At 44.7% G+C, this 11,996-nt stretch overlaps 1 protein-coding gene across 1 annotated transcript; it reads right to left on the bottom strand.

Moving 5' to 3' along the window:
• Positions 1-274: 274 nt before the first annotated feature.
• LOC104534292 (coagulation factor VII-like) lies at positions 275-7,955 on the bottom strand. The gene is made up of 8 exons (XM_010183493.1): positions 7,886-7,955; positions 5,865-6,025; positions 5,269-5,293; positions 5,066-5,179; positions 4,097-4,237; positions 1,613-1,719; positions 1,025-1,145; positions 275-813 (listed from the first exon to the last, which is right to left on the bottom strand). The coding sequence occupies exons 1-8, from the start codon at positions 7,953-7,955 to the stop codon at positions 275-277; spliced, it is 1,278 nt and encodes a 425-aa protein (XP_010181795.1).
• Between the last annotated feature and the right edge of the window lie 4,041 nt (positions 7,956-11,996).

Below are 11,996 nucleotides of genomic sequence, written 5' to 3'. Positions count from 1 at the left end.
ATCTAGCTGAGAAATGGATGCAGAATGAGAGAGACTGAGTCCAGTTCGTTATGGCCATTCTGTGCCCGCTTGACAAGACATGCAAGTTTACAAACAATACCGATGGGAAAGTTATTTTATATATTCAAGTAGGCATTAGGCTCATTTCAAATCAGTAATAGTGGTATGGGTATCACACATATCACGTGTCTAAGATAATGAAGGGAAGCTTCAATAGGAAAATGGCACAGAGGGACTGAGGGGCAGCAATACAATCTGGAAATGCTCAATATCATTAATCCATGTGCTTCTTCAACCAGTCGATGTATTTTGACACCCTTGTGTAAACCCCATAGCTGCCTTCAACAGCACAGCCCTTTCCCCAGCTGACAATCCCAGTCAGAAACCAAGTGTTCTTGTATTTGGTAGCATGAGGCCCACCACTGTCTCCCTTGCAGGAGTCTTTAACGCCAGTCAGGTCTCCTGCACAGAACATATTCTCTGTAATGTTTAAATCAGTCTCCTTTTCACATTCTTGTGTCTTTACACGTGGCAAATCAACTTTCATCAGAACAGAAGAGGTGGCACCTCCATATAGTAGCCGTCCCCATCCGCTCACTGTGGAGAACTTGATGGAGGACAGTTCATACACTGCAAACCGCCTTTCAGGCAAACATATCGGCACCACGTAATCGGTGAGATTCACAGGTGTTTCCAGCCTCAGGAGGGCAATATCGTGATTGACTTGCCCATTCATGTATCCTTCATGAACGATTATACTGGCAACTCCACTTTCTTGCTCAGTTTTCTCATCACGATTTATTGCATGTTCACCTGGAAAAGTTATTAATTGCAGGTCACGTCATGCACCTCCTTGATCCTTCAGAAGTTTGAGGAGATAGGCAGTTTCTGGTCTGACACCTCTTAAGGACAATTCCCTTACACTAACAAAGCCTGCATATTTTCTCTTTTACTCTGATTTGTCAGGATGAGAAGCTGTCACCACAACCACAGCTTGATAACATGAGAAGGGGAAGATACATACCCAGTCTCACCCGAAGCTCTTTAGGATGAATATACTCCAAACAGTGAGCTGCAGTGACCACCCACTCTGGGGAAAGCAGGGAACCACCACACTTCTCTTTCTGATTCTGGATTATAAGGGCCTGACAACATAAAACAAATTTATGTCTTACATTAAGTGTACACTTGACCTGAATCTCAGTAGTCAGGAGTTACACCGCAGTGTATTTCGGTCACTGTGTCTGAGAATGCAATGCTGATTGTCTGGAGAATTTAGGGTGGGGGGGAGTCTTTCCATGGATGTTTTATCCATCTTGTAGTATGGACCCTGCCTATTATGGCCAAGAGCATAGCCTAGTGAGAGGCAGATAAAATTCTTGCTGGCAGTAAGGTTAATGACCAAGAGGCAGAAGATAGAGGAGGTTGTGTTACCACTTCACTCTTATGATTGAAACAGGCGGATCTGCTGGCTACAGATGAAGACAGAATTTGCTTGCCCAGACCTGGCACTTCTAATTGATTTTTAACATAATAGATTTTAAACAATTAATTTAAGATAGTGGTTTCATAAGGAAAAGAAAAAGTCAGTGAAAGATTTCTGAAGACTCACTTGCCATGGACATTCACCTGGAGGACAGATTAAACCACCTACTATTCTCCCCCGTGCAGTTGCATTTTTTTTTGCCAGCACTGGTATTTTTCCACATGGGTATTTCACTGAAAAGAAAAAAAAGAAGAAAAAAAAAACCCAACAAATAAAGGGCAGCAGGTGTGATTTTATTGCACTAAATTCACAGCAAAATGCGTAAGGTCTTCAGTGAAGTTATGTTAGGTGAAAAAGTGGTTTCTAGTCTGGGGTTGTGGGTTCTTGGAAGTAATTTAAAGCAACACAGCAGGTAAGTAGTCTTTTTGTTTGGAAACAGCCAGCAATGCTTTTGCAAACACAGTGCAGGCTCAGACAGTATCATTGACCTACCGCAGGAGTTTGCAAGCACTACACCTGCTTAAGATATATGTCAGCACAATGAGGTAGGCTGCAGGCTGGAGAAGCAGAAGTGACTCTGTCAAGCTTTCTAGTCTATGTATCTTCAGTGACCCTTCTGACATTAACTCAGTTGTACTAAGTGCATAGCATCCACGTTGTGGTGCGACACAGACTAAAGCATGGGACATGCAGCTTGCTATCCCTTCTTTGGGTGGACCTGAAGCTCTCCTAAGAGCAGACACTATGTCTCCCAGCAAGCTGTACCTGGTTTTTATGGGTCCAGAGCACCCTTGATTCTTCTGGACTGCACATCTGAGCAGGCATGTGAAAATTGGCAATAAAAGAATCAAATAGTGAGGACTGACCCTGCAACAGAGCTGCAGTGCAGAGGAAGCCTTGGTGTTTTCCGCACATCCTTCACCCAGCGGAGTTTTCCTTACAAGAAGAAGAGGGTCATCCTTTGGGTTTTTTTGTGTGCCATGTGGCTGTGCTGTAACTGACCACACCATCCCTTACATGCAACAGTCACTCTGCCATAACGCTGTGAGGAGGAGTGCTTGTTTTGGGATCCAGGACCCTACAGTCTATGCTGAGTTGAATCTGACATCCCCATGGATCTGCAATATTCTGAACGTGCCAATTACTTCACCTGATGCAAAGACAGCATCAAGCTTTTACAGGAACAGGCAAGGCATGGAGAAACTCTTTGGTGGCAGCTGCAGGAAAGTCAGCATAGATGTGAGACAAACCTAAACCTGCTAATGCTGTATGCGGGGCAACACAAGTCTGGGGAGTTTGAAAGGGACTTTGTGAGAGCTGACAGCAGGACGGTGAAGGGACTGGCAGTCCGGCAATCACACAGTTCTGTCTGCTTGCAACAAACACACGGTAAGAGCTATAGGTATTTTGGTCCCCAGGAAGCAAGCAGCAACAAACACATCTTCCTCGCAGGGGAAGACATGCTGAAGAGCCTGTGGGGAATACTGAATTAGTTGTTCTCAGCTTTTAGCAAAAGCAGCTTCCCCATCATGTGCTATTGCAGAATCTGCTCATAAGGGATAAGCATGTTGCTGGACATTGTTTTCTAATGAAACTGCTGCTGTTGAGAGCTGTGTTGTCATTATCAGTTCCCTGCATGAGTGCTCCATGCTGGTGTGTGTAGGGGGGGCCTTACCCCTCAGAATTACTTTGCACGCTCCCTGCGGCTCTGTCTGTTATGTTCATATCCCCAGGGGTCTTTCTGCCCTCTCTTAAGGTAATTGAAGTAGTCATCAGCAGTAAAGTCAGGTGCCAGCTTATGTATTGGAAAAATAATTAACCTGCGGTATCCTACTCCCAGTTGAAATTTACCTTGTCAGATGGGTGTGAGAAGTATCTACCCATAGTGTCTAGAGGAATACCTAAAGCATATTGGTCCTATCAAATAGGAAAAAAAAAGAGAGAAAAAAAAATAATAACTGGTTTTCTCTAATTTTAATGGGTCTCTTCCTCTCTTGATTCCTGTATTGAAATAAATATGGTAATAAAATCCAAGTCACAATTTCAGATTCGAGATCCAAGAGTAAAACAATGCTGCCCCAAAATATTTTCCCACCATGAGTGTAAGCTAAAACAAGAAAAGCACTTTTGAAGTCCAGAGCTCCTCCACTCACCAGAAAACCTCGCAGCTCCACCCACAAATCCCTGACAATCTGCTGCTCTGCTTTAGTTAGACCAGCTGGCCATGGGCTTGTCTCCACCGCTCAGTTCTTCTCTGCTAGACTGGTGGCAAGGGCGCTCCCCAAAGGGGAGACAGGGGCTCAGCTCCCTCCTCAGTCCTAGCAGCTGGGATGTTCAAACTTGAATTTCCTGTGTCCCAGGGGAGTGGACCTCTGGGCCCAGGAAGGAGGGTCCCAAAAGGCTCCCTGCTCAGCGTGCATGCTTTTCTGACAGCTTTTCTGGGGTGTCTAACTTCCACCAGAAGTCCAGACTTACTGCTCTGGACTCTGCCCTTGGAGAAGAGGTGGGAAGCTGGTGACTAAGGGTTATACCTTGCACCTCCTGATGTGGGCGTGAAAACCTTTCTTCAAGAGCTGGCTTAGACTTCGCTTTGGACTAGTGGTGTCTTACCTTGGGGAATGCAGGACACGCCATCACTTGCTAAAGTGTAATCGTCTGCGCAGAAGCACACCCGTTTTTCAGACTGCTTGTCAGTACAGTACTGTTCACAGCCACCGTTGTCGTAAATGCACTTCAGTTTGTCAGCCACAGCTGAAGTCAGAGAAAGAGTATTTAGGTTTCCAAATGTGGATTTTGGTGCTTACCGTGAGTCAATGGCAACTTGAAATGTTGACAGGGAAGCATAGCAGTTGTTGTGGTTTAGCCCGGCTAGCAGCTAAACACCATGTAGCCGCTCACTCACTCCCCTCCCTGCCCTGGTGGGGTGAGGTAGAGAATTGGGAGACAAGAAGTGAAAGAACTCATTGGTTGAGATAAAAACAATTTAATAAATAAAATAAACCAAACTGAAATAATATTAATATTATCAATATTAATATCAATATTAATATCAGTAATAGTAATAATAGTCATAATGATGATGAATGGTAATAAGAATAGGTTAGACCTGACGAGTGCCTTGTCCTTGTTTGGGCTCAGCACACTCTGAGGGTGTAAGTGTAACACTCAGTATGCAGTGCCCACTGAAATCAATGGGTAAACTTCATTAACTGCTGGATCTGTCCCCTCGGGCTTTGTACAATGCATAAGCAGCACAGTTCTCATTCACGTACTGCACTGAGCTTCTAAGTCAAAGTAACTTCTGCACTTAGGTAGGCAAAAAAATCCTCCTTTTCTCTCAGACCATGCAAAAAAGGCTTTTTTTTTTTTTTATAAAGTCATCACAGGGTAATAATTATCTTGGTGCAGTGCCTGACTGCCAGCTGGTCAGATCCATCACACGACACCGCAGGCTGTGTGAACAGAAGCTGTCGCTGCTAGAATGTTGCAGAATGATCATGATTGTTACTGTTTCTCTCAATGCTTTGCATCTGAATTAATAATGAAGGTTTTATTTCGTTAAGCTATGCCAGAGCTGACCTTTTTCACAGCTTTTGCCCTCATATTCGGCAGGACAGCGGCACACGTAATCCTGAAACTGGTCGTCACAACTCCCGCCATTCTGACAGGGGTTGGAGTCGCACTGGTTAGGGTCTGTAAAAACATTCAGCGTCAGTTGGGCTCATGTGAAGAGCTGTGGGACCAGGAGCATTTTCACAGCTGCTAGAACATCCCGATCGTACCGGAATAGATGTGCCAGAACTCTTTCTGGAAGAAAAAGATGCGAGATTTAATTAAATTAAAATTGACTCAGGTTGAGTCCTACAGCCCTTGTAGTACAAGAGGGGTTACAGGCAGCCTTGGTGATGCCTCTTTGCCTTTATAATTTGTGAAAGGTGATGATACCCATAAAATATTCTATGTTATTTCCTACATTCTACATTGTTTTTCTATACCAGTAGAGAAGGGCACTGTGTAACACACACAACTAGGTTATCCATCAATAACCTCTGTATAGCTGAGGTAGGATTGGCTGAAGCAGATGCTGCACAATACAATAATTTAAGGTGTTGTCAGACCGGGAATTACTGAGGGGTAGGGAAGACGACTTAGAGTGCATCCACTTTCCCACCATCCTCCAGATGGGCACTGCCTGCAGTGTGCCCTCCTGCAACTCCCTCCTGCTGCACATCCCCCAATAAATACAAGAGAAACATGCGAATTGCAGGACATAAAGTGCCTATTTTTTTTGCCATTGTGGTTTAAAGTGTCCAAGCACATCCTTGAACAGGGGGAGTCCATCTGCCAGTAAGCACTCACCCAGTCCCGTGCTACTTACTGTCCTTTCATCGTCATGGTAAATCTCTCTCGCCTCCTCAAAGGAGCACTGTTCTTCCATGCATTCTCGCTCCAGTGACCCCAGTTTTATCTCTTCAAAGAAGCTGTTGGCTCGTGTCTGCCTTTGCAAAATGCTGCTCGCCTCTTCCTGCTTTAGAAAGACTGAAAAAACAGTGGCACGTTTTGTCTGTCATAAAGCTGCGCCCTCTAGACAGAGAGGCTGGGAGTGATGATTGCCCCTGGAAGGGAGATTTCCTGTCTCCTGGGTTTTTTTCTGAGATGCTTTAGAAAAGAAATGGGCAAATGTAAACGAACCAGATTTCTCTGCCCTGCTTCCCAGGTGAAGTGGCAGCTCGTGGTTACAGAGCCCAGAGCTCAGGAGAAGGTGGTGTGTTACACCACCGGCGTACATCAGCCGCTCCTAAGGTACCATCGCACATCATATAGTCAGTCTCAACATGTACAGCTCAGTTTCTTTCCATTCTAGCAGCTGGAAAGCCTGAATTGCTTTATCTAGCACTGATATACATGGCGACATCTGATTTTCCTGTACTCCCTACAGTAAGTCCCTTGGTGACAGGTTGACCACAGACACCTCTGACTCCTCAGCGCTCCCTTCCTCACTGTGTTATCTCACACCCCTTCACTCTTTGGATCTGCAGAGGGAACTTAACCCACCACTAGCAGACTACAATTTTAAAACAATTATTTTAATATAGTTATCTTTAATTTTCTTCTGTAAAGAAGGCTCTGTTAATGTACATAGGAAGGCTGGACAATGCTGTTTACATTTCCCAGTAGAGCCTGTGTATGGCTCCTAGCTGCTGCCAGCACACAGCCACAGGGATCTTCTCCCTGTGAGTCTCTACCATGCTTTGGGAAGACATTGGGTACACAGGTTCAGTAGCAGACGTGAGCAGTGCTCACACTGTAGAGCTACATCAACTTCCAGCTGACAGAAGTGTGCACTGAAAGAGCTGATGGCACGCTGACCTGCTCCTCAGGTTGCTGAAGGACAAGATTTGTGAGTCCTCACCAACACACACACACACACACACTCTCACATAAATCCTGTTTATTCCAGTCTGGTGATGTGTCTCTAAACATCTGTGCCTAATTAGAACATTTGCTGAATTAGATGCAAAATGGTGGTCATTTTCCCTATATTTCACAGTCACTTGAAGGAATAAAATATTATGTGGTGTGCATTGAATTTATCCCAGGGTGCTCCATAAACATTTGCACGTTGTAGGAACATCAGGTAGATCTTTCTGCCATGATTTCAAAGTCAGGCTGTATGCATTTAACATGACTTTCTTTAAAGGCTTTTAATTAACCTTACACATGCACTGACTCAGGTGTCAGTGCACAGGCACAGACTCTGACAGAGAAGTGTGGCTGGGGACATCCTCCTGCTTTTATTTGGCATTACTCCACTTATTTACATTGGAGGGCTTTCAACTTTCCTATGTAATTTTCCAGCTTTGTTCACTGCAGTGTGGAAGACCTAGTCAATGCCTAACTGGGAACCTGAAAGCACCGCATTATTAATTTGGGAGATGATTTTCAGACACATACTGGAGTCACTGAAGAGCTGCTACCTCACTGCCTTCTGCTGCTGCTGAGACAGGGTGGATCCTCACCTCTTGCAATTCTCATCAGCTGAACAACAGACTATAGATTGTTTGCTTTGAAAAATACCACAGTTCAATATGAAATAACAATGAAACCAAGTTCCTTTGCTTCACATAGTGGATAGACAGCTGATGGTTTGCCTGCCATCTGTGCAGTGAGATAATAGCTTCATTTAGCAGTCTAGAGGTGCTTTTCCTTAGTTGGCAAAATAAGTGCGTGGATGCCGTCACTGAAAGCAAACAAGAGCCTTAGAACAACTCACAGGCACAACCAGAGGCAGGACAAACATGCAACTGTGCTCACAACTTGCAATGAAAACTATGTTTCAGTAACAGGTGAGAGGTCTATTGCCAGTATACATAATTACAGCCATATCCAACAACCTACCTGCATCCAGAGGAAGAGGAATCAGTAGCAGAGAGCAGAGAAAGCAAGCCATGCGCTGCCTGGAAACCATGATGAACCCTGCGAGCCAGTGTCCCAGTAGTGTATTATTGACATTTCAGCAAGGACTGTTTGGCCAAAGAGCTCAGCTTCAAATGCTCGGAGCCAGAGGAGGGGCCGGCGAGTCATGGAAACAAAGATCTATGAGAGCCTGGTGAGCTGAGCAGAGGGGCACATGCAAATCCTGCAATGTGCCCTTTTCACTCAAGTGGGGAGCTTGGTTTTGCAGAGTGCTCTCCTGATCTGGGCAAAGGCTGTGCTGATTACACTGGCTGCTACCCCAGGCCCTCATTTTATATCCAACACATCTTTTTCTTGAGAAATATAAATGCTGGGACCCTGCATCTGAATGACTGACACTAACTTGGCTACATATCTCCACGTGCAGAGAGCAGTGATGTGGTATTTGACTTGAATCAGCAGTCAAGATATGGCCTTTCAGAGCTTTAGACCATGATCAAACTGCTGACATCTGTCTTTTAGCATTTTTCCATCACCAATTGAAACTCTGCAGTTCTGGCTGGATTTACCTGGGGACACCAATTAACCAGCAAGAAACACCCTACACTGTTTTTCTCCATCTTTATGGCAAGACCTATATGGCCTGCACAACTTTTACCAGCTGGAAGAGGCGCTGAGCTGATCTGGGTTGTATTTCCGTAGCAACCACAGGGGTTTGAGGGGCTGATCTGCAGGCAGTGTTTTCTCTAGAGCACAAACAGTCCTCTGATTTAATTGAAACCAATTAATGGCATCAGACGAGAGAGCTGGCAACATTTTTGGGGAAATATTTACTTAAGATAGCAGTGAGGTAAAGAGCATGTTTGCCTATGAGAAGTGAAGTGTTGCCTGAGGGCTGGAGGATTTTCCAGGCTGTTCTTCCCTTCCTGCACAGAAAGGAAGGAGGGTCAGCTCTGCATCTGGATGCCACAGCAAAGCAAAGCAACAGCTGGATTTTTACTGGGCTGCCAAAACTCAGCCTAGCTCCCTGCAGAAGCCGTGGTTGCTTGGGAAAGCCAGGCTGCCAGCTGTTCTTCTCGTGCTTTCTCGTTACTGAGCAGCGTTGCGTGCCACTGGACATCCTGCTTCCAAATTGGTTTCCCAAGAGGGGGCATCCAGGCACTTCTCTGGATCGCAGCCTGGTCAATTCCCAGCAGCCCTGTTCCTGGGATGGTCAAGGAACAGGCGGCAGGTCCTGTCCCAGGGCAGAGGAAGGAGGTCAGGTACTGGAATACAAAAGGAGCTACAGCAGTCCCAAGCTGTCCCCTTCTTTTATTTTTGGGAACACTCTCCACACCTCATAGCCTGCCAACATGGTCCTCATTCCTTGTTTGTCTTGCCTATGGCAGTGAGTTGAAAGTAGCAAGGGCATTTTTGGCTTAGCAAGACCAAAGCTAAGCTTCTTGGAGGTGCTTGAAAATTGCTTTTTGTCTCATCTCTTTGGGGAAAGGTCTATCCCTGTCTGTCTGAATGAGTCACGTGGAGCAGAGCATGAGGCTGTGCCTCCTGCACGTGAGGCCAGCCTGGGCTGGGTCTGCACCCGTTGCCCTCCAGCTGCATTTCCTCAGGCTGGGTATGTCCCTGCCAGGGAGTGGCAAGGAGGTGGCTGCCAACTCACAGCAGCATCACAGCATCTCTGCACCATGGCACTCCTTCGCTTTCTTGTCTTCTTCCTTCAAGGTGTGCAGACACTGTACGTCCTTAGAACCAATGCAGCATTTTCCTTCTGATGTCCTTCCTCTGTTGGCATCCCTTAAGCAGGAAAGATTTTGCTTTTATTTGGGAATACAGCCAAACACTATTTGGAGAGGCCAGGGAGAAGACCGAGTGCTGGGAACAACAGTCAGTTCATATGGGGACAGTCCTTCTACCAAGAAAAATTCAGGCAGTGAGGTTTCATCAGGGACGAGTGGGGTGACCGGGCCCATAAGGAGGGTCACTGGGGATTCAGCAGTCCCAGCTCTTCACTCGTGACCTTATTCACAGGTCTCGTCTCAAAGCTGTTTCCTAAAGCAGGTACTTTGGCTAAAAAGCTGTGTTTTTAAAGAAGAGCTCCTCTTCCTCACTGCTCTATGCCCCAGCCAGAGGAGCAAACATCAGTTTGTTAGCTTTTAGTCCCCAGAAGATCCCTAGGTCTTACTTAGTTTTTCTTCTTGTGTGGTCTTGCTGTAGTTCATGGGAATTGCCCTGGTATTCTGCTCTATAAATCTCCCTGCCAGTGCAGGCTTCAGCCTTGGCTTATATTTGCTGAGCAATTCCAAGAAAAATACTGATGCAAACATGCACCCCTACTGCTCATGGGTGCTGCTAGAATCAGTCTGGGGACAACTGTCAAGAAATAGGATTTAGGGTATTTTTTTACTGTATGCTTTGGGTGTGCCAAAGTTGCTTTATTTACAAAAAAAAGGTTAAAAAAATAAACATGAAAAATGTTAACAGTGTGAAATAAAAGAAATCTAAACATTAGCCTGGAAGACATGATGTACTGATGTCTCAGAACATACCATTCTTTATTCTTGTTTTGTATCCTACTGACATTTTTCAAAGAAAAACTCATTATTTTGCTATTTTTAGTTTCATATTTAGGATTGAAGAGGAGACAGGTATGGAAGCTACTGGGGACTGTGGAACTTGATTTGATCCAACACTGGTCATTTAGACACGAGTTTTCTAGTCAGCACCCAGGAACAATTTAAAAAAGTCAATGATTTCTGTTTCAAATTGGCCATAAGAGATCATTTGAGGATGCTGATAAGGCTGTGTCTAGGTAAGAAAGGTTTAGGAACAAGCTGCCTCATGAATGTAGGGAATATTCCATTGAAATCTCCAATATAGGGAAAATTCCATTGAAATCTCCAATAACATTAGTTACTTGCCATCATTCATTTATCAGACTAATTAAAAGTAAGCCAAGCCTGTGATCAAGTGAATAATTTCCTGTTTCCATTGTATTAATCTATAAATATATGAATATCATACTGCTAAACTTTAAAGCAAATAAAAAACAGTTCAAAAAGAGAACTGTTTCTTTCCAGGAGAAAATTACTTGCCTGTTGACTGAGTTCTGTATCCCCATACAGCAGCTATTATGGTAAAGAGGAAGTAGAAGATGAGGAGATAATATTTTTGATTATATTTTTTGTGGGGATGGGGGGACACCAGGTCTGAATACAAGTGCTTAAAATTTTCTGTTATTTTTTTAATCTTGATGTGAGTTATTTTTTTCTCTTCTTTTGCTGCCTGAGTTGAAGGATTCCTGAAGATACCCAGATAATAAAGGAAGCAGAAGGCAAAGAAAAGACAGTGCAAAATAGATTTACAATAAAGGCAGAGTGCCCCCAAGTGTGTCTGTTTAATGTCACCTATCTCGGTTGGAAGTAAGAGATATTAACTCTTGACTGTGTCCTGAGACCATCACAGCTGCAGAAGTACCACTGGTAAACCCGTAGTCAATTCACTGTCTTGTCAATTGGTGTGAAATGAGTAACTATAAAGACCTGAAAGGTGATTTATGGGGTCACTGCAGTTGATTTGTCAAAGATAATATTTCAGCACCAAGCTGGCTAATCTGAGTACAAACTCTTCAGAATGAACATGCAAAACTTGATCTTTGATTTTCTACCACCATCTTTAGGCTGCTCCTGGTACAGGCAGAGGTGGCCATGGCAATACTTGGGAGAGGTGCAAAGATGTCCAGCAAATGTATTTTAGTACAGCATCTCTTCTTGTTTTACTGCCACAGGTACTTAATGTTGTGGGTGCTTTTGGAGCGTCCCTGCAGGGACAGAGCCGTGGAGGAGCTGACAGAGCTCCCTGTGGTTTGTCTTTGCCCCCGCCACAACTCGGCCTCTCCTTGCGCACAGCTGAGGGATGAGGAAACACTTCCACTTTGCCTTGCAGCCTGCTTTTTGTCTATACCACGCTGATTTTTTTCCCCTCAAGGACTTGTCTAGATGTAACACAGCCCCCAGATTTCTCAAGAAAAGGCTTGAGCTTCAGGTGAGGATGCTTCACTGTGAACACTCTTTGGACTAAGCAAAATGGTTCGAGCTCA

The sequence above is a fragment of the Mesitornis unicolor genome, unplaced genomic scaffold, assembly GCF_000695765.1.
Source record: "Mesitornis unicolor isolate BGI_N332 unplaced genomic scaffold, ASM69576v1 scaffold49104, whole genome shotgun sequence".
Taxonomy (NCBI): domain Eukaryota; kingdom Metazoa; phylum Chordata; class Aves; order Mesitornithiformes; family Mesitornithidae; genus Mesitornis; species Mesitornis unicolor.
This window is presented reverse-complemented; position numbering and strand designations above follow the sequence as displayed.